The sequence below is a fragment of the Ovis canadensis genome, chromosome 6 (assembly GCF_042477335.2).
Source record: "Ovis canadensis isolate MfBH-ARS-UI-01 breed Bighorn chromosome 6, ARS-UI_OviCan_v2, whole genome shotgun sequence".
Taxonomy (NCBI): domain Eukaryota; kingdom Metazoa; phylum Chordata; class Mammalia; order Artiodactyla; family Bovidae; genus Ovis; species Ovis canadensis.
Window position 1 is genome coordinate 112270908 of NC_091250.1, and position 23994 is coordinate 112294901.

General features: G+C 38.1%; 1 protein-coding gene across 1 annotated transcript in view; it reads left to right on the forward strand.

Moving 5' to 3' along the window:
- CFAP299 (cilia and flagella associated protein 299) overlaps positions 1-23994 on the forward strand; it is a 713998-nt gene that overhangs the window by 666571 nt on the left and 23433 nt on the right. The window contains exon 5 of the mRNA XM_069594459.1: positions 16100-16229. Within this exon, the coding sequence (XP_069450560.1) occupies positions 16100-16229 (130 nt within the window). The remainder of the gene's footprint in view (positions 1-16099; positions 16230-23994) is intronic.

A 23994-nucleotide genomic window follows, 5' to 3' on the forward strand; every position in this document is an offset into this window, starting at 1 on the left:
TGTCACCATCCATAGGTCAGCATGGGATGGCTGGATTCTCAGTTCAGGGTCTCACAAGACTGACATGAAGGTAAAACTGCATTCCTTTTTTCATGCTCTGGGGAAGAACACACTCCCAAGTCCATTTAGATTGTTGGCAGATTTCAGTTCCATCTACTTATACAGCTGAGGTCCCCATGGCCCCTCCATCTTAAAGCCAGCAACACTGCACCAAATCCTCCTCATACTTTGAATTTCTGTGACTTCTGGCTTTCTTTTCTGTTTTTTAAGGACTGTTAATGATAACGTTACCAGGCTTTCCTGGTGACTCAGCCAATGCAGGAGACATGGGTTCAAGCCCAGGGTCAGGAAGATCCCTTGGAGAAAGAAATGGCAACCCACTCCAGTATTCTTGTCTGGGAAATCCCATGGACAGAAGAACCTGACCAGTTACAGTCCATGGGGTCCCAGAAGAGTTAGACACAGGTTAGCAACTAAAACAGCAACAACAATAGCATTGTGCCCATCTGGATAATCCAGAATATTTTCCCTATATTAAGGTCAAACAATTAGTAAAGCCCCTTTTGCCAAGCCACATACAATATTGTAGGTGTACCACCAAAGCATAGAGATCGCAGAAGATATTTTGAATTCTGCCTTTCAAGTCTACCTGTTCCAATGTGGTTAAGTCTTTATTACTATCTTTTGAAGGACACAAACTCACAAAACCATTTTCATTAGCCACAGAACCCCCTTTCAATAAGTCGTTTCTGTTGAAACCAAGCCACCTAGCAGTTTGGGTGTCTTCCCTTCCTAGAGGATTGTGATTCAAGCACAGAAACTCCAGCCTTCTTAAGATCATCTTACATGTACTGCCAAATGATCCCATTTCCCAGACAAATGTACCATACCACGAGTTTTAACAGGCAGTTAATGCATCTGCCTGAGTACTTCAGTGTACTTGGGATTTCACTTCTAATCTGAGCAGTGTCCCTCCAGGTATAGCAGCAGAGAAGGCAGTCTCTTTTCTCCAGTGTTACGTTCCTCCGCCATAGCTTCATGTTGCCTAAATGTTGTTTCATAACACTCACCTAAAATATAGTTCTAAATTGCATGTCTTTTTAACAAATTCAGAGCCATTTCACCTCAAGGCACAATTATAGTGCCTGAGCCTGAAGGCTATCCAGTCTTCCTCACAACATACCTACAATCCAGTTTTCACATTTGCTTTCATTCTCTAGTCTCTAGGACCCAAGACCCCCCATAATTTCCTCTCCCTAATATACTGACATTTCTTTATTAAAGTGCCTTACCTTGTCACATAGTCATGGCTAAAAAATTATAATTCTAGAAATATATCCATAGATATGAAGGAAAACAATGTTGATTACAGGCCTGAATCTTTCTACTTATAGAAAGATCAGTAAACCTAAAGAACATCTCAATATGCATAGTATAAAAATGAAGGTGATGTTGCTGTTACAATAGTTCCAAATAATTTCATATTCACAAAATTCGAATTTTCAAGACCTTCCAATAGAAAGAGTATATTAAACCAAAGAATTTTTATTATCTTTAAATAAGAGAACTTTAATCTTATAATTTCCTTAAAAGTAACAGAGATAACTTATCTATACAATCTCCTTGTTGTTGTTTAGTCATTAAGTCATGTCCAACTCTTTGGGACCCTATAGACTTCTGTACACCAGGCTTCCCTGTCCTTCACTCTCCCCCGGAGTTTGCTCAAACTCATGTCCATTGAGTCAATGATGTCATCTAACCATCCCAGCCTCTGCCATCCTCTTCTCCTTTTGCCTTCAGTCTTTCCCAGCATCAGGATCTTTTCTAATGAGTAGGCTCTTCTCATCAGGTGGCCCAAAGTATTGGAACTTCAGCTTCAACATCAGTCCTTCTAATGAATATTCAGGGTTGATTTCCTTGAGGATTGACTGGTTTGATCTCCTTGCTGTCCAAGGGACTCTCAAGAATCTTCTCCAGCACCACAGTTTGAAAGCACCATTCTTCGGTGCTAAACCTTCTTTATGCTCTTATCCAGACATGATTACTGGAAAATGCAGTCTCCTTAGCCTAAGATAAATGCACACTAGCCCCTAAGAGAACAGTTACCAATAATAGCCATCAAATTTGGTTCATTTTCTCGTTTCTTTCTTGCATTTGACAAGGGATTGGTTGTCCTCGTTATTTTTTTATATTTTCTGTTCCTTTTGGTTCTCATGCCACTGTCTTACTCCTCTTACATTTGTATGAAATTTCTCTGTCTCCTTCTCACATTCTTCTCTTATGTATACCAAATGTAAATTGTGACATCAGAAACATAAAATGTGTCCATAAATAACAAATTCTAGTGAGAATGTAGAGAAAAGGGACCACTTGTACACTGTTAGTGGGAATGTAAATTGATGTAGCCACTCTGAAAAACATTATGGATGTTCCCCCCCAAAAAATAAAACTTCCATATGATCTAATAATTCCACAGATGGGTATGGATATAAAAAAATAATGAAAACACTCATTAAAAAAGCTACTTCCACCCCAGTGTTCATAGCAGCACTATTGACAGTGGCCAAGAATTGGGAGCAACTCAAGTGCCCATCAGGAGATGAATGGATAAAGAAGAGTCAATATATATATATAATGGACTATTCAGTTCAGTTCAGTTCAGTCACTCAGTTGTGTGCGATTCTTTGTGACCCCATGAATTGCAGCATGCCAGGCCTCCCTGTCCATCACCAAATCCTGGAGTTCACCCAAACTCACGTCCATCGAGTCAGTGATGCCATCCAGCCATCTCATCCTCAGTCGTCCCCTTCTCCTGTCCCCAATCCCTCCCAGCATCAGAGTCTTTTCCAATGAGTCAACTCTTCGCATGAGGTAGACAAAATATTGGAATTTCAGCATTAGCATCAGTCCTTCCAATGAACACCCAGGACTGATCTCCTTTAGAATGGACTGGTTGGATCTCCTTGCAGTCCAAGGGACTCTCAAGAGTCTTCTCCAACACCACAGTTCAAAAGCATCAATTCTTCAGTGCTAAGCTTTCTTCACAGTCCAACTTTCACATCCATATATGACCACTGGAAAAACCATAGCCTTGACTAGATGGACCTTTGTTGGCAAAGTAATGTCTCTGCTTTTGAATATGCCATCTAGTTTGGTCATAACTTTTCTTACAAGGAGTAAGCATCTTACTTTCATGGCTGCAGTCACCATCTGCAGTGATTTTGGAGCCCCAAAATATAAAGTCTGACACTGTTTCCACTGTTTCCCCATCTATTTCCCATGAAGTGATGGGACTGGATGCCATGAGCTTAGTTTTCTAGAAACTAAACTTTAAGTTAACTTTTTCACTCTCCTTTTTCACTTTCATCAAGAGGCTTTTTAGTTCCTCATCACTTTCTGCCATAAGGGTGGTGTCATCTGCATATCTGAGGTTATTGATATTTCTCCTGGCAATCTTGATTCCAGCTTGTGCTTCTTCCAGCCCAGTGTTTCTCATGATGTACTCTGCATAGAAGTTAAATAAGCAGGGTGACAATATACAGCCTTGACGTACTCCTTTTCCTATTTGGAACCAGTCTGTTTTTCCATGTCCAGTTCTAACTGTTCCCTCCTGACCTGCATATAGGTTTCTCAAGAGGCAGGTCAGGTGGTCTTGTATTCCCATTTCTTTCAGAATTTTCCACAGTTTATTGTGATCCACACAGTCAAAGGCTTTGGCATCAAAAGTCAAAAAAGTCAGTAAAGCAGAAATGGATCTTTTTCTGGAACTCTCTTGCCTTTTCGATGATCCAGTAGATGTTGGCAATTTGATCTCTGGTTCCTCTGCCTTTTCTAAAACCAGTTTGAACATCTGGCCAAAAGAATGAAATGATGCCATTTTCAGCAACATGATGGGACTAGAAGCTATTATGCTTAGTGGAGTAAGTTATACCGAGAAATGCGAAGTCTAAAGAATAAAACAAAATACATTAAACAAATGTATTTAACAAAACAGAAATAGAGTCATAGACATAGAAAACAAGCTTATATTTACCACAGAAAAGAGGGAGAGAAGAAGGAACAAAATAAGAATATAGGATTAATACAGATACAAATGACTATGCATAAATTAAACAACAAGGATTTACAGTATGGCACAAGGAATTATATCCAATATCTTGAAATGACTTATAAATAAATGCCCTACCTGACACATCGTTATTCTGGACATTGAACAGTATAAATGTTCTTGGTAAATGGTGAAGCACTACATTGATGCAAAATAACATTATTGACAGTCGTTTCAATAATAATATCAGAAAGAGAATGAAATTAAGGTAGGAGTCTCTGTGACACCCAACCCACACATGCACCCTTCCCTCGGGTTTCTGCCTTAGGAAAGTACTTTCTCTTCAGCTTCTTCATGAGGAATGGCTGGATAGCCTAATTTACTCTAGGACTAGACAGTGCCATTCTTTCTTGACCTTGAGATTCTCACTCTGTGATTTGGAACTTAGAGGTATTCCAGGATGTTTCTAATATTTGCTCCCTTTGAAAAATCAGAAAGGGCTCTGTGTAACTCTCTTTCCTTACACTGGAGAGATATGGTAATAAGTAGATATGTTATTATCACCTACTCCTTTCCTATTACATGCGGGTAGCAATGAAACATTCCAGACACCTTGCCAGAAGGCTGGGATCCACAGTGAGGAGGTCAGCATGGGAGTATGGAAGCAGATTTGGAATGCTTCCTCCAAATCTCTTTCTATAAGAAGGATTCCTCTGATCAAGGGTTACATTATTCTTTACCCTAGGGGACTTATCACAAATATTCAAGTATCCCAAATATTATAACATTCATCTTACCCTTAACACCTTCCATAACCAGTCCATATACTTGACATTGCACTTTGGATTTAGAGCAGGTAACATAGTGAACATGCCAGACAGGTGCCCATCTGTCTTCTGACTCAGTGGCCTCCTGGCAATGAACACTCCCTCTTATCCACATGCCTTCAAGGGAGAGGAGAGTCAACTTTGCCAGTGTTCCTTGCTTCCTTTGCTCTCCCTGAAGAGAAGGCACACCCAAAGTTCTCTGCATTTTGGTGGGAGACCAGTCCATATTTAATTCTCAATCCACAGCAATTTATTTTCTGCCTCATTAGTATGAAACTACTGAGAATCTCTTGTAAAGGTTAACACTAATTGATATATACTCATTTTTCAGGCTCCCCAGGTGGCACTAATGGTAAAGAATCTGCCTGCCAATGCAGGAGACCTGAAAGATGCAGGTTTGACCCTTGGGTTGGGAAGATCCCCTGGAGAAGGAAAAGGTCACCCATTCTAGTATTTTTTGCTGGCAGAATCCCATGGACAGAGGAGCCTGCAAGACAGCATACAAACTTTTCAGTTCTTCTCTAACTTTTAATGTCCTTTCTACCTAGAATTCTTGGCCCTATTTCTTTCCATCAGGAAAATCTCATTAGAAACATATCTTATCAAGATACATATTCTTTTTTGACTGAACAGTCCCAAAATACCTTACACAAATATCTATTGTATCATTTCTCAGGCTGTATTATAATCCTTCTTTTTTATTTTTGATGTGTTGAATTGAATTGAATGACACATCTGACCACCTGTCACTAGGGCACTTAATGTTTTCAATTATTTTAATAGTTGCAATCGGTTGGTCAACAGTTATCTATATTTTCCCAACTGGAATGTGCATTCGTTAAATAGCTGATTGAGTTAGAGATACATTATATAGCCGTGAATAGGAGCCAAGTTAACTAACTTTTGAAAACACTAAACTTTAGATTTCATATCCTTACCAACCAAAATAACTGATCAAACCTATATTTTTACGGGGAATATGATATTTCAGGAAATTAGTTTGTTATAGAATGTTTTACTGCTTTGATATTATTTGAAAAATAGAAAAAGAACAGGAGTGTTTATTATTCTAGATTAAATTTCATGTCTCTTTACCACAATTGCAATTTCATATAATTTTTCCACAGCAATAAAATAAAAAGGATCAACCATAAGAAAACATGTTTTAGCATTTTTTAAACATCTTTATCATAGTTTTGGCAAATCTCTGGCAAACGTTTGGAAACAGTTTAGACAAACATTGGATAAATCAGCTCTAAAACAGCAGCGTTTAAATGGTCTGTAGGTGTGGCGACCACACACCTCAGTTTTCCTGGCATTGTCTGAGCTTACTCTTATTGTCTTGGCACAATTGTCAGCAGCTTCTTTTTTTCTCAGTAAGATCTTAGTTTGGACAGTAGAACTGTAGCCATCCTACTTACAGACTGTCTACACAGAGATTAAAAAGGAGACAATAATGTTTAATGCCTAAATGTCCCCATGACTCAGATAAAACCCCCTGAATTTTCATTTTTCAATAAAATCTTTTGATTTCACAAAAACTGTTTTTGTAAGTTTTCAAGTTTATTTCTGTTTTTACAAATTTCCTTTAAATATGATTATCTCTCTTCCTAAAAATTTTATCTTATAAATATTCTTTATTTTTCTCTCAAATGAAATGTGTTTAACTTTATAAGCATGTTCAAGTATTAAGTACTATAAACGGCAACCCACTCCAGGACTCTTGCCTAGAAAATCCCATGGACGGAGGAGCTTGGTACAGGCTACTGTCCATGGGGTCACAAAGAGTCAGGCACGACTGAGCAACTTTACTTCACTTCCAACTCTTTAAAACCCAGAAAGATTCCATTATTAGTGGAGACTTAAATAAAAACTCCCTGCTATTCATTATAAACTGTTGGTTATACTCATAGGGAAAATCTCTTAGGTGCTAATAGGTTCTCTTTCAGTAATGTGTTCTCTGTGATGTCAAATTTCCTGTTCACATGATAATGATCTTATTTTTTTCCCTATGCTTTAGGTAGTGGAGACTACAATTGTTATAGTCATTATTTTTGTTCTGGATTTACCTTTAAGATGTTGGCTTGCCTTAAATGTATTTTTATGTGCAACATTTTCTAACCTTTGACAGCATTGTCCATTATGCTTCCATAGTTTTCCTAAATATGCCACTTGAAGGAAGATATTGAACAAAATTAGAACAAAGCATTTTGGAGACAATGGCTTTGAACTTTACTCCCCCTGGTGGTCCAAAGCCCTGTTTCCCTGTGATGTAATAAAAAATATTTTTTTCTGATACTAGGAGACATCATGTAAAATAGATGACAAACAGTAATTGTTTACAAAAATATGCATAAGAACCCATTGTCACTTAATGAACAAATTTTACACATATTTATCTCAACTCATTATTCTAACTTATTTATATAAGTTGTATATAAATATGCTCTTATATAATAAAATGCCCAATTACTAGGATGTTTATCATGGGTAGCAAATGGTAATTTGCTCTGTTACTCCAAAACCTTAGTCAATTTCACACAAATCATCCCTTTATGTCCTTCAACTTTACATACAGTACATTTGAACTTTTCTACAATTAATTTCTAGATCTCAACATTTATACATAAATTAAAATAACATGCAATAATTCACTGAATCAAAGGAGGCTTTCATAATAATAGACTATTTCCATTGTGAAGAGCCTTTGCAATATATAGGTCAACCTCTAAATTTTAGATAGAGAAAATTTAAACAGTTGCTTCAGAGATCAGATTTTAAGTCCCAGATCAATGTTCTAGATGAATTCTCTTAATTATCTTTTTAAAATAATTTTCTTGCTATTTCCTTGTTTTAGTTCTGTAGTAATTGAAAATAATATAATCAGTTGAATGATGAATGAAAATAAATATTGGCATTGTATCATTAATTTAGTTTATGAATATTTATTGAGTGCTACTTGTTGATAGAAACAGTGTAGCAAGTGTAGAATAAACAGATTTGGAAGATGGGATAGAAAAAATTACTTTTTGATATGTTGACATTGGGGCTTCCGTGGTGGCTCAGACTATAAACAATCTGCCTGCAGTGAAGGAGACCCAGGTTCAGTCCTTGAGTTGGGAAGATCCCCTGGAGAAGGAAATGGCTACCCAAGTCCAGTATTCTTGTCTGGAAAATTCCATGGACAGAGGAGCCTGGTGGGCTACAGTCCATGGGGTCACAAAGAGTCAGACACGACTGAGCAAGTAACACTTCATGCTGAGATTGAGATGCTTGTGGTTTATCCCAGTAAATACAGTTGAGCAGGTGATGTGGATCAGCAATTCGGGTGAGAGAACTGAGATGGAACATGGTTTGGGGTAAGCTGGCATAGAGAAGATAGACTTCATTATAATACATTAGGAGAATATGAGTTTGAGGAAGTTTTTAAATCTCTTTTCTCCTTTTTCCTTTCTCTTTTTTTTAATCCCTCTTCTTTCTTTCTTTTTTTTTTTTTACTTCTTTCTCTCTTTCTTTTCCTTGTTTAGCTGAAATTTATATGTGTGTGTTAGTTTTGAGAAAAATTGTATAGGGAGATGAGTTTGATTATATTAGAGAAATGTTGAGTATCTATTGAAGTAACAAAGAAGACAATAGGCAATGGAATTCAGAAAACAAATAGAGGTTGTTGTTTTTTTTTTTTTAATCTTGGAAAAGAAGAGAGGCATTAATTCTGAGCTAAAGGGAGGTTAGAGAACACTGTCAATATGAATAAATTTGCAAGTGAAGGGATAGGATCTTGATCATGTTCCCAGTTAATGTCCTTTTTTACTAATAAACTAAGAAGTAAGGTCATTTTCTGATAGTAAAGAAGGAAGTAGAGGAATAAGATGCATGAGTAACACAATGAAAGATAAAGAGAACTAGAATATGTAAAAAGTTACTCTGTAGGATCTAGAATTGGAGGTTCAAATTTGAAATGTAGAATTACGTCTATGGTACAGTCTGTTGTTTTCAGCAAGAATTGTCAGAAGACTATATGCAAGAACAGAGAAGGCAAACATTTGAACTGACCGAGAGCTGATACTTATGAATACCAAGAGGGTTTATTGAGCTAGATAGTTGTGGTTATTGGCAAGTGTCTCAAGAAGGAGAGAAGTTAAGAAATTATTTGTTACGAATGAGAATCAAAAGGGTGATCTGGGGTACCCAAGGCCTCAATAAATGCAAAACAGTACTGTAGAAGAACTATCAAAGAATACTAATAGACAATAAAAATTCAAATAGAATTATGAGTTATAATAATATCTAGAATATGGAGTTGGATATAGATGGCTTAAGAGGAGTGGAATTAAGGTTTAAATATAGTTTAACACATTCTGCATTGACAATTACTTGGCCACTTTAAAGAAATCAATAAACAGCAGATTAAAAAGAATGTTTGGGTTGGCGACATCAACAAGATAGCAGAGTAGGAAGCCCTGGACTCTTCTTTCCCCCCACAAATACACAGATTCAGTAACTATTCCTAGACAAATTCCCTTTGTAAGACATCCAGAAACAACTGAAAGGTCCATGTACCTCCCAGTCGAATGAAAATCAGCCTTAACAAAGCCAATGGAGATTGGCTCAATGAGACACCCTCTTACTGGATTACCTTTTGCCAGCTTAGCATCATACGATGAAAAAGAAACCCTCTAGCTCTCAGCTTCTCCCAGGGGAAGCAGGGATTGGTTTCTGTACCCAAACTCCCAGCTCTTCTAAGTGGGGCTCCCCAGGGAACTAACTTCCATTTTGCCAGTCTTGGACTTCCGTTGGGTCAGGTACATCCCATGCAACTGGAGGGAAATGGTTACAGCATCTTGGGCTGGTAGACATCATACATCCCACTCACTGTTCATCACAGAGCAAGGGACAAAATCCACAGCTCCCTGCTTCTTCCTGGGGAGGGAAAAAGTTAGAATGGGCCAATGAATCTCTATCCAAGTTGGTGGTCTTCTCCTGTAAAAAGTCAGTTCATGAAGACTGGGAGAGGCATCTGCTTTGTCTAATATGCAGGCAGCAACACATAAAGTCAAGGAAAATCAATAATAAGGCAAGAATGTTCCCCCAAAAAAGGAATGGAATAAACCTCCAGATACTGACCCTAAAGAAAGGTAGAAGTGTGATAGTGTTAGTCACTCAGACTCTTTGACCCCATGGACTGTAGCCCACCAGGTTTCTCTGTCCATGGAATTCTCCAGGCAAGAATACTGGAGTGGGTTGCCATTTCCTTCTCCAAAGAAAAGTAGTAATCTGATATATATACCTGAAAGAGAGTTGAAAATAACTTTCAGAAAGGTACTCACTGAGGTCAGGAACACAATGCATGAACAAAAGGGGAAACTGAACAAAGAGAAAATATTAAAAAGTACAAAACAAACCATGGAGCTAAAGACAATAATCAAACTTAAACAAAACCCACCAAAGTGTTTCAACATCAGACTAGAGCAAGCAAAATAAAACACTGGTGAATTTAAAGACCAGTCACTGGAAATAATTAGGTCAGAGGAGCAAAAAGAAAACAATGAAGAAAAGTGAAGAAAGCTTAAATGAGCTATGGGATACCTTCAAGAAACCGATACAAGCAGTATAGGATTCCCAGAATGAGAAGAGAGAAATAAAAGACCAGAAAATTTACTCAAAGAAATAATAACTGAAAACTTCCAAAATCTGAGAAAGGAAATGGATATCCAAATCCAAAAATCTTGTTGTTGTTCAGTTGCTTGGTTGTGTCCAACTCTCTGTGACCCAAGGACTGCAGCACACCAGACTTCCCTGTCCTTCACTATCACCTGGAGTTTGCTCAAACTCGTGTCCATTGAGTCAGTGATGTCATCCAACCATCTCATCCTCTGCCCCCTTCTCTTGCCCTCAATCTTTCCCAGCATCAGGGTCTTTTCCAGTGAGTTGGCTCATTGGAAAGCCAGTGAGCCATCAGGAAGCCAGAGTATTGGAGCTACGGCATCAGTCCTTAATGAATATTCAGGATTGATTTCCTATAGGATTGACTGGTTTGATCTCCTTTCTATCCAACAGACTCTTAAAAGAGTCTTCTTTCAGCACCACAGTTAAATGCACAAATTCTTTGGCGCTTAGCCTTCTTTATGGTCCAGCTCTCACATCCATACATGACTACTGGAAAAACCTTTGTTGGCAAAGTGATGTCTCTGATTATACAGACCTTTGTTGGCAAAGTGACGACTCTGCTTTCAACAAATGAAGTTGCTCAGTCGTGTCCAACTCTTTGTGACCCCATGGACTATAGGCCAGCAGGCCCCTGTGTCCATGGGATTTCCCAGGCAAGAGTACTGGAGTGGGTTGCCATTTCCTTCTCCAGGGGATCTTCCCGACCCAGAGATCGAACCCAGGTCTCCTGCATTGCAGGCAGACGCTTTGACCTCTGAGCCACCAGGGAAGCCCACACACTGTCTAGGTGGAGTTAATAATCAATTGACATCAAATTTCACTGAAACAAGACAAGTAAGCTATAAAGCCCTGCTGTACAGCATTGTACTTATAGTGAACATAATGTACACTTAAAATTTGTAAAGAGAGACAGTCTCATATTGAGTGTTCTTAATATAATAAATTAAATTTTAAGAAAGAGTACTTGTTTTAGAGCCTATAGACTGGGTTTGAGACTGTATTCTAGTACTTGCTAGTAATATAAATTTTAAATATTTATCTTCTCTTAGCTCCAGTGTATGTGCTCAGGCATGTCTGACTCTCTGCAGCCCCATGGACTGTAGCCCACCAAGCTCCTCTGTCCATGGAATTTTTCAGGCAAGAATACTGAAGTGGGTTGCCATTTCCTACTCCAGGGGACCTTCCTGATCCAGGGGTCAAACCCACATCTCTTTCATTTCCTGCATTGGCAAGCATCTTCTTTACACCTAGAGCCACCTGGGAAGCCCCTTAGCTCCAGTGCCCTCATCTATATAATACGAATAGAAATAAACAGCATGCAGGATTCTTACTAAAATCAAGTTAATCTCCATAGAAGATATATATAATATTAAATATATCATCTCATATATAATTTTTTTATGATAAAGCCTTTTTATACTTCCTGCCGCTTTAGGATCCTGCTTTCTCTACTTTTCCCTCTTCACATCATGGAAACAAATTCAAGAATAGTTCATCCTAAAAAAAAAAACTGACCTTTAATTTTTTATATCTTTTTCAGCACTGTCCTAGTTTTCTTGTTTCCTTCATAACTAAATTAATAGAGGAATTTTTTATTCAATGATCTTTTCTCATCTGCTCTTAAATTCTCTATAAATGAATTTTGCTCCCACCATTTTCCTGCAACTGTTTTTTTGTAATATCCTTCCAAGTGAAATTTCAGATGAACTCTTTTCATACATTATCTGAATTGTAAAGCGTTTGGCACTATAATCTTTCCTAAAGTACTGTTTCTTTATATATTCTCCTCTCTTCAGATTTTGCAATAAAATAACTCTCCTGGTTCTTCCTGATGCTTCAGATCACTATTTTTTAATTTCCTTTACTGATTCCTCTTCTTTTCCTATAAAATTGACGTCCCCAGGTTTCACTCTTTTTTAAAATATTTTATTTAAGTTTCTTTATGTGAACCATTTTTAACATGTTTATTGAATACGTTACACTATTGCTTCTGTTTTATGTTTTGGTTTTGTGTCTGCAAGGCACATGGGAATCTTAGTTCCCCAATCTGGGATCAAACCCTCACCCCCTGCATTGGAAGGTGAAGTCTTCACCACTGAACCACCAGGGAAGTCCCCCAGATTTCATTCTTATTCACATTTTCTCCTTTGTCTATCTCAGTCACCTATTGGAATTTAAATACTGCTGGTAATGCTGATACTCCATCTAAGCATGCTCAGCCACTCAGTCACATTCAGCTCTTTGCAACCCCACAGACTGTAGCCTGCCAGGCTCCTCCATCCATAAGATTATCCCAGCAAGAATACTGGAGTGGGTTGCCATTTCCTCCTCCAGGGGATTTTTCCCAACTCAGAGATAGAACCCACATCTCCTGCATTGCAGGCAGATTCTTTCCACTGAGCTACTGGGGAAGCCCCTTCTCCATCTAAGAAAACTCTGAATTTAGAAATTTATCCATCCTATTTATTCTGTTAATATACATTTAGTATCTACCATGTGTCAGGCATGGGCTGTAAAAAGGAATTGGAAATATGGCAGTAAACAGCACAAACCAAGACCTTTGCTTTCATTTTCTTGAATATTTCCCGAGGATTTCAAGTTGAACACATCTAAAACTGAAATAATCCCTTCTATTTCCTGCAATCTGTTCCCTACCTTGTGTTTTATTTCCTAGTAAATATTAATAATAGATGGGGAAACAGTGGAAACAGTGTCAGACTTTATTTTGGGGGACTCCAAAATCACTGCAGATGGTGACTGCAGCCATGAAATTAAAAGATGCTTACTCCTTGGAAGGAAAGTTATGACCAACCTAAATAGCATATTCAAAAGCAGAGACATTACTTTGCCGACTAAGGTCCGTCTGGTCAAGGCTATGGTTTTTCCAGTAGTCATGTATGGATGTGAGAGTTAGACTGTGAAGAAGGCTGAGCGCTGAAGAATTGATGCTTTTGAACTGTGGTGTTGGAGAAGACTCTTGTGAGTCCCTTGGACTGCAAGGAGGTCCAACTAGTCCATTCTGAAGGAGATCAGCCCTGGGATTTCTTTGGAAGGAATGATGCTAAAGCTGAAACTCCAGTACTTTGGCCACCTCATGCGGAGAGTTGACTCATTGGAAAAGACTTTGATGCTGGGAGGGACTGGGGACAGGAGAAGAAGGGGACGACCGAGGATGAGATGGCTGGATGGCATCACTGACTCGATGGGCATGAGTCTGAGTGAACTCCAGGAGTTGGTGATAGACAGGGAGGCCTGGCATGCTGCGATTCATGGGGTCGCAAAGAGTCGGACACAACTGAGCGACTGAACTGAACTGAACTGAAACATTAATAATTCTATCCACTTAGGTATTCAAATCAGAAATCTGAGAGTAATCTAGACTCTTATTTCATTGACATTTTTCTCCTAACCATTAAATCCACTTTTCAGTATGTTATTAAATCCAGTTCCTCATTTTCATCCACAGACACACTTCACGATCACCTGGGCTCTGTGTATAAAATGGGATAGCTTTCTGCCTACTTCATGGGGTTGACAATAAGATTAATGACATAATAGATTCCTTAGTCTCAAAACATTACCCAGTACATGATGCTTATTAAATGTGTTAGTTATCATTATTAAATAATAATAATAATTAGCTATTAGAATTGGCATTTGAAATGAAGCTTATTACCCTTCCCTGAATAGGAGAACAAAAAGTATTGACAAAAAATCCAAGCCACTTCATCAAAAGTACCATGTGCTAGACAAATTGACTTTCTTACATAAAGAGTGTGTGTATATACATATTAATATATATTCAAAAAAATCTGCCTGAACTTCAATGAGGCTTTTCATTTGAAGTCTGAGCAATAAGATAGGAATGTGTGATATAAACCATGCCCTTCAGAGCATAACTATGACTCAAACATTTTAGTGAGATTGTCTCTATCTGTATATCTCAGAAATATACAGACACATAAGGTTGAGAATCATACCCATGTCCCTTATTCCAGTTTGTCAGTCTCTTAACTGAACACCCAGGAGGATGGAGGTCAATTTATCTTCCTTATTATGAATTAAGCTGAATTTTGAGTGTGAAGCCAAATTGTCTTGTAATTCCATTTCTACTGGATTGAATTTACCACCAGTACTATTGGCAGCTCTCCTATCATCAACCTATTGGGCACTGAGCCTGCCAAAAGCGGACTAGAGTGAGGACCTAGAAAGCGTGAATGTTCAGCTCCTGCCCTCAATTTGTTAATCAGATAGTCACTCCTGCTTTCTTGGGAAGGGTTGACAAAACAGACAGAGGTGGTTGGAAAACTTCTTTTTCTAACTCTACGCCTCAGAAAGGGCAGATGTTAGTATGTCTTGAGCATAGAAGAAGTAAGAGGCGAAGAGAGACACTAGTTCTCACTCATATGCACCACTGAAGATATATGATCTATAAAATCAGGTTTTGAATATTAAAATATTTGAAGGTAAACATATCACACTTTCAGGTAATAGCAAAAAGTTGATGCCTCAGAAAACAATGTAATTCAGGGTGATTTTAATCAATGAAATCTACTCTTTCAAAATGAAGAAGAGCAGTCATAGAAGGCAAAACAACCCAGAAATAGGATAAGGGGGAAATGATTAAAAATAAATATTAAAAATATTTGAGAGGCATACTGGGCTGTAAGCTATACATGTCTTATCTCTACAGCTGTCATTTTAAAAGCAAACATAATATTAGAAATGTGTTAATGGAAATGAGATATGTAAAAATAAGTATGTTGAGGATGCTTCTAACACATAACAGCATTATATTTATATTGACAAATTGATATAAAATAAGACATGGAAAAAACACAAAGTTTCCATAGAAGATCATCCAAAGAAAGAGTTGAACAGGCATTGCTGAGTGGAAGAAAGAGTGTGTGTATACTTTGAAACACACAGATCTGGGTTGAAATATTAGATTTAGAATGTTAACTATACTAGTTGAACTCCTCTGATATCTTTGCCTTGTCTGCAAAGTAAGAGCAGTTTCATATGGATGTTGTTGTAGAATACATCACATCATGCCTGGCCTGTGGTCACCTCTCAAACACAAGTAGTTTTCTTCCTGCCTGGGAAATGTATCATTGAAAAATGGAGCCTTAAATAAATGAATTAATTGGTTTTGAATGAAAAGAGGTGACTTAGCCTACTTTTCCTTCCAGTAAACAGTCTCTTACTTAATTCCCTGAATATTCAATAACCTGAAGAGTCTTAGCTAGAAGAAATAGCCTTAAATTACATCAATTTTCTTCTTCCTGGGAATATAATACTGGAATAGGCCCTAGATCTTTGAGTGTCCAAACCAGGAAATCATGCAAAATAGTCATAAATATGAATCCAAATGATTGAGAACCCAATCTAATCTTTTCTGCAAGAATTTTAATCACACCTGTGGTCTGCATGGTTCTATAGACAGTGATCTTATCCATTTATCTTGAAGCTGACCTGCCCCAAATATTGTCTGGAATATATTTGTCCATTTAATTCATTATGCATATTAATTCCTAATAAATATTTATTTTTATAGTTTTTACAACTGGGACAGTCATATTGCTGTTTGGAATTCAACCCCCAACTACCAAGTGATTGCCGATAATCCAGAAGGCTTACTTTTCAAATACAAAAGAGACAGAAAAATTCTCAATGTGGACCCTAAGGTACATCTGCTTTTACATTTATGAATCTCATTATATTTTATTGTATCTCTACGTATCACTAAAAAAGTATTAAATAATTGACCTTAAGTTTTTTTTTTTAATTTATAAATGAAAAGCTATGTGGAAACAAGCGTGATATATGGCAAAACCAATACAATATTGTAGAGTAATTAGCCTCCAATTAAAATAAATAAATTTATATTTTAAAAAAAGAAACAAAAAACTTCAAAACTTAATAAATTATCAGAAACCAACAGGGAAGAATTTGAGGGGAAAAGCTTATTTCAAGGGGACACCAAGTAGACAACTTAAGGCTACAAGCAAGGCATCTGTGAGCCTTGATAAAATCAGTTGAAACACCATGAAAAAAGATTCCTTTGGACTCTCCCTTTTAGTAACTTTAAATCATTCAAGTAGTACATACTCTAAATACTCAGCTCTCCATATCCTTAGAGGCAGAAACTACTAAGAGGGAGTCCACGTGTTTGCACTTTTATGAGGGACTTGAACAAGAGAGGATTTTGATACCTACAGGTGGTCGTGGAACCAATCCCCAGAGGATACTAAGGGATGACTGTAATGTATCAAGTTCTGTGCCAAGCTCCTGTAAGGTGTTGCTTCATTTTGTCTTCAGAACCACCTGACACAGGCACCATTACATGTCTTCATTTACAGATCAAAAAAGTGAGGTTAGAGAGGGTATGGGAGGTACCTGAGGGAAATGGCAGAACTAGGATTTATATCTCAAACTCCCAAGTTCAACAAGTGTTTTGAATCACTATATCTTCATTACATTAGTAGTAGTAGACTTAAAATCTTACTTATTGTTCACTGAATGAGTGAGTGAAGGTGCTCAGTTGTGTCCAACTCTTTGTGACTCCATGGACTCTAGCCTACCAGGCTTCTCCATCCATCGGATTTTCCAGGGAAGGGTACTAGAGCAGGTTGCCACTTCCTTCTCCAGGGGATCTTCCCGACACAGGGATTGAACCCGGGTCTCCCGCATTGTAGGCAGATGCTTTTACCGTCTGAGCCACCAAGGAAGATTCTATTGTTCACTATGGATGCTTTAAAATGTGAGGGTTACATCTTGTCTGATAAGGCAAAGTGTCTAAATTCTAAAGGAGGGTCACTTAAAAACATCTTTTAAGAGTCATTAGTGTGATTGGACCCGGAATTAAATTTGTCTATTTGACTAATGGAAAATCTTAGGCTATTAAAAATAAGAACTATGTTTATTTGCCTTCTAAGTTCCTCAAATTGTAGATTGTTAGGTAACAGGCACCCAAAAGTAGACTGATCAACTGAATAAAGCTGAGTAGGGTGAAGTTATATAATTTCATCCCCAATTTGTTTTTGAAACTTTTTAATATAAGAAAATGTATTCCAAAATAGTCTGTGATTCTATTACATTGTCTTCAACATTGTTATTAAAATGCTTTAAAGTAGATAAAGAAAAAAGAAATAAATGGAACTCACATGTGAGAACACTCCTTTTTGCCTGGCAGCAGACTTAGGTCAGAGAACCAGTAGACTTTATATCCATTTTTTGCTCTGATTCTGTGGAGTCTAGTCACTGAATTTGGTGATGAGTCATTTACAAAAGAGAGGCTCTCATCTCACATACATACTCAGAATTCTAATATCCATTTTTTATATGTGGCTAACACTGAAAGCAATATTGTCTTTAATGCATTTATGAGTGTTCACTTACGAATAGCAGAGAAGTATATGTGTACATCTTGTCTCTGATAGTGCCTCTTTACTCATAAGTGGGTGTCAGAAAGTGAAAATGAAAATTGCTCAGTCGTGTCTGACTCTTTGCCACCCCATGGACTGTAACCTGCCAGGCTCCTCTGTCCATAGGATTCTCCAGGCAAGAATACTGGAGTGGGAATCCATTCCCTTCTCCAGGGGATCTTCCCAGCCCAGGGACTGAACCCGGGTCTCCCACATTGCAGGAAGATTCTTTACCAGTGAGCCACCAGGGAAGCTCCAAATGAGTGTCAGCACACTATCACTTGAGGCAAATTATAGAAAACTTAACAAATAGCATTTACAGAGTCTTTTCCTTTTTGTAGGCTAAACTACATACATAAGAAAACATATAAAATGATTAATATCATTATTAACATGTGTGGAACAAGTTTTTGAATCAGTTTTGAATGGCATCACACAGATTATTTTAAGGCTCCATTTTAACTTGTGCCATATACATATACCAAGAATGTATGCCATCAATTATAGCTTTTGTGTATGTCTTTGAAGAATCATTACTGAATCCAAACTACTATTTGAATGGTTTGAATAGCTTTAATTAATAAGCACTCATTTCCATAATAATCAATCATGAAATTTCAAAGACTTAATCAATAATCCATGAAACATAACGTGTTCCTCTTTTTCCTGGAAGATTTTAATTATAACTCAAAAGATTCATGGTGAGTCTGAAGGAAAGGTACTTCCAAAATCTTGGAGAACAAGGATTTGGATAATTAATGATAGAAGTATATTATTGTATATTATATTATACATGTATAAAGTATATTAGTTTTCCTGGTGTCTCAGATAGTAAAAGAATCTGCCTGCAATTCAGAAGACCTGGGTTCAATCCCTGGGTTGGGAAGATCCCCTGGAGAAGGGAATGGCTACCCACTCCAATATTCTTACCTGGAGAATTCCATGGACAGAGGACCCTGGCAGGCTGCAGTTCATGGAGTTGCAAAGAGTTGGGCACAGCTGAGCAACTAACACTTTCATAAAATATATTATATAAAAGAATTGTTAAGTGAGACATATAGTGATATTTGGGTACTTGCTCAGTTGCTCAGTAGTACCCAATCTTTGCAACTCTAAGGACTATAGCCCACCAGGCTCCTCTGTCCATGGAATTTTTCAGGCAAAAATACTGTAGTGGGTTGCCATTTTCTCTTCCAGGGGATCTTCCTGACCCTGGGATCGAACTCCAATCTCCTGTGTCCCCTGCTTTGGCAGGTGGATTCTTTACCACCGAGACACTTAGGAAGCCCCTATTTGGGTATTTATGTTCCTTTAAATTTTTTTAAATCTTTTTGAAGGATAAAAACTAACAAAAGAATGTTGGTCTTAGCATTAATAAACAAAATTCTAGGCCTTTAATTTATTATTAACTCGTTTCATGGTTTTGAGAAATTCACTTAATTTCTCTAGACTTTGCTGTTCACAGCTGGAAGATGAGACTTTGTTGTTGTTTTCTGATCTCTGGAGTCTCTCTAGCTCCCCAGGCCCAATTTGCAGAGATTCTAACTCAACTGGGCCTCAAAGTACATATTTTCATAAAGCTACCAGTGTGATTCTGCTGTAGATTGTCCATGAACCACAATTTGAAAAAGTCTTATTTATTAAAACAATAATCTCAAGATCTGGTACTCTGTGTCCCAGACACAAGTGTTCTCAAACAAAATAGAACACATATATTTTCATTTTTATGGAGTAGATATAAAATTAGCATGTATATCACCTACTTAATTTCTTAACTTATTTACCCTCTTCAAAGAGCCATAATCATTTTATATTTCATGCATCAACACAGCAGCTCTTACAGACCTACAGGCAAGTCAAGAAATAAGCTAATAAGTCAAGTTTTTCAAACTACAAACAATTTGAGTTACATCTTTATACTCAATATCCTCCCTAACAATTCTGCTTGAAATTCTTCTTAAGATGAACATATCATAATTCCATCTTTAAAGAGCTATAAAATATTAAGAACCATACAACTCAACTCTCCTCTTCCTTTCCTTCAAGCACTCTCTTTGAGATATTTTACGCCTGATATTAAAGAGGTTGAGATAAATGAAAGGTGGAGACAGTGGTAAACAGGATGTGTTTCCTTTGTACAACACAGATGTAGACTCATTAATTCTGAAGTGCGGTTCCCTTGAAGCAGAGTTGTTTGTAAATGGAATGAGTGGAAAAAAGAAAATTGTGCAGGTCTTAGAACAAGTAACATGAGTTCATTGGTTAAGAAATTCCAAATGCAATAAGAGTTTGGTTGCATTGAAAACAGGACCACTGGCTTTAACTTCCCTGCAGCTGTGTAACATCTGGAACAAATAAGGCCAGTTTCTATTTCTGAGTGAAGAATGCTTGTCTGAGTGATTCACACCCACCAAAATGTTTCCAGTGTATTATCTTTAGAAGGATTGAGTGGACAAACTTTGTACTCGCTCCTCTGCATCATCTGCACAAATGAAAAAAAAAAAGGAATTTTCCTTTTGCTTTTAGGAAACATTAACCATGAAAAAGTTTGCTTTGAGTCTTAGCCTAACATAGGTGGTCTAAAAGTTTCATAATCTACCAATGAGAGATTGTTTAGAATAGTTAAAATAGGAAAACTCTTTCATAATTACACCTTTTTTTCCCCTTCCCCCTCCCCTCTTCTATTTACTAATGTGAGAACAGAACCCATCACCTGGAAAAATGTCTGGTTAATAGATACTCAATAAATATTTATGGCATAAATGATTGAATGTATGATTCCCTCCAAACACAAATGCAATGCTATATATTAACAAAAAGGTGAGGAGTATATTATGTCGTATATTATGTCACTGATGCTTGAGCTAGCAGTAACAGTCAAAAAGGGCACAGTCACACCACTCTGTATTGATCCAAGTAAGTCAGAAAAAAATAATTATAGGAACTTATTGGTGGAAACAGCTAGTAGTGTGGCCATAATTTTAGGCTTTGTTGAAGTTATGCAGGAATCTTTATTTTAGTATGTGCTTCCAAGTGTTCTTGTGCAGTCCCAGGAATATGTAATTTAAGCCATCTCAAATTCAGACTGTTAGAATATGTTTTTGATTTACTAACAAATTGACACAAACAGGTTAAATGACTTGCTCAGGGTCACAGACTTCGTTATTAGTAGAAACTAGTGGTGAAACGTAAACTTAAATATGAGATACCATAGGGAGCATAAAGATGAGCGTATGAGTTCAACACTTGCCCTTTAAGTGCTTGCAGGACTTTTAAGAAAACAGGCATGTAAAGAATATAAGGGCAACCTAAGGAGGAAAGTGATATGCTACAAAAAAATAGAAATGCTTTGGGATTCAGTCGAGAGATGACTTTCAATCTAAGGCAGGGAGAGCATTTGAGATGGTTAAGGAATAATGGAGGAAATAATCTTTAAATTGAAATTAAAGAATGATTAGGAATTGAACTCAGAGAGATGGAGATGATACCAAGAATGAAACCTATTAGCAAAGATAAGGTTGATGAGTGTAAACAAAGGAAAGGAAGACCTAAATATTTAAAGCTAGCTGTTGAATTGCTCTGGAGAAGGAGTGGAATGGGAATCAAGCAAGAAAAGATCCGGAAAAGCCTTGAATTCAGAACTGGTGAGGACCTCGTACTAGTTCAGTTCAGTCGCTCAGTCTTGTCCAACTCTTTGTGACCCCATGAATCACAGCACACCAGGCCTCCCTGTCCATCACCAACTCCCAGAGTTTACCCAAACTCATGTCCATCAAGTCTGTAATGCCATCCAGACATCTCATTGTCTGTCATTCCCTTCTCCTCCTGCCCCAAATCCCTCCCCGCATCAGGGTCTTTTCCAATGAGTCAACTATTCACATGAGGCAGACAAAATATTGGATTTTAAGCTTTAGCATCATTCCTTCCAAAGAACACCCAGGACTGACCTCCTTTAGGATGAACTGGTTGGATCTCCTTGCAGTCCAAGGGACTCACAAGAGTCTCCAACACCACAGTTCAAAAGCATCAATTCTTCAGCGCTCAGCTTTCTTCACAGTCTAACTCTCACATCCACACATGACCACTGGAAAAACCATAGCCTTTACTAGACGGACCTTTGTTGGCAAAGTAATGTCTCTGCTTTTGAATATGCTATCTGGGTTGGTCATAACATTCCTTCCAAGGAGTAAGCGTCTTTTAATTTCATGGCTGCAATCACCATCTGCAGTGATTTTGGAGGTCAAAAAAATAAAGTCTGACACTGTTTCCACTGTTTCCCCATCTATTTCCCATGAAGTGATGGGACCAGACACCATGATCTTCATTTTCTGAATGTTGAGCCTTAAGCCAACTTTTTCGCTCTCCTCTTTCACTTTCATCAAGAGGCTTTTGAGTTCCTCTTCACTTTCTGCCATAAGTGTGGTGTCATCTGCATATCTGGGATTATTGATATTTCTCACAGCAATCTGGATTCCAGCTTGTGCTTCTTCCAGCCCAGCGTTTCTCATGATGTACTCTATATATAAGTTAAATAAGCAGGGTGACAATATACAGCCTTGACGTACTCCTTTTCCTATTTGGAACCTGTCTGTTGTTCCATGTCCAGTTCTAACTGTTCCCTCCTGACCTGCATATAGGTTTCTCAAGAGGCAGGTCAGGTGGTCTTGTATTCCCATTTCTTTCAGAAATTTCCACAGTTTATTGTGATCCACACAGTCAGAGGCTTTGGCATAGTTAATAAAGCAGAAATAGATGTTTTTATGGAACTCTCTTGCTTTTTTGATGATCCAGTGGATGTTGGCAATTCGATCTCTGGTTCCTCTGCCTTTTCTAAAACCAGCTTGAACATCTGGAAGTGCATGGTTCACGTACTGCTGAAGCCTAGCTTGGAGAATTTTGAGGATTACTTTACTAGAGTGTGAGATGAGTGCAATTGTGCAGTAGTTTGAGCATTCTTTGGCATTGCCTTTCTTTGGGACTGGAATGAAAACTGATCTTTTTCAGTCCTGTGGCCACTGCTGAGTTTTCCAAATTTGCTGGCATATTGAGTGCAGCACTTTCACAGCATCATCTTTCAGGATTTGAAATAGCCTAACTGGAATTCCATCACCTTCGCTAGCTTTGTTTGTAGTGATGCTTTCTAAGGCCCACTTGACTTCACATTCCAAGATGTCTGGCTCTGGGTGAGTGATCACACCATCGTGATTATCTTGGTCATGAAGATCTTTTTTGTACAGTTCTGTGTATTCTTGCCACCTCTCCTTAATATTTTCTGCTTCTATTCAGTTCAGTTACTCAGTCATGTCAGACTCTTTGCGACCCCATGAATTGCAGCACACCAGGCCTCCCTGTCCATCACCAACTCCTGGAATTCACTCAAACTCATGTCCATCGAGTTGGTGATGCCATCCAGCCATCTCATCCTCTGTTGTCCCCTTTTCCTCCTGCCCCCAATCCCTCCAAGCATCAGGGTCTTTTCCAATAAGTCAGTTCTTCACACGAAGTGGCCAAAGTATTGGAGTTTCAGCTTCAGCATCAGTCCTTCCAATGAACACCCAGGACTGATCTTTAGGATGGACTGGTTGGACCTCCCTGCAGTCCAAGAGACTCTCAAGAGTCTTCTCAAACAACACAGTTCAAAAGCATGAATTCTTCGGTGCTCAGCTTTCCTCACAGTCCATATATGACTACTGGAAAAACCATAGCCTTGACTAGACTGCTTTTGTTCAGTTCAGTTCAGTCGCTCAGTCATGTCCGACTCTTTGCGACCCCATGAATCACAGCACACCAGGCCTCCCTGTCCATCACCAACTCCCGGAGTTCACTCAGAGTCACGTCCATCAAGTCAGTGATGCCATCCAGCCATCTCATTCTCCATTGTCCCCTTCTCCTCCTACCCCCAATCCCTCCCAGCATCAGAGTCTTTTCCAATGAGTCAACTCTTCGCATGATGTGGCCAAAGTACTGGAGTTTCAGCTTTAGCATCATTCCTTTCAAAGAAATCCCAGGGCTGATCTCATTCAGA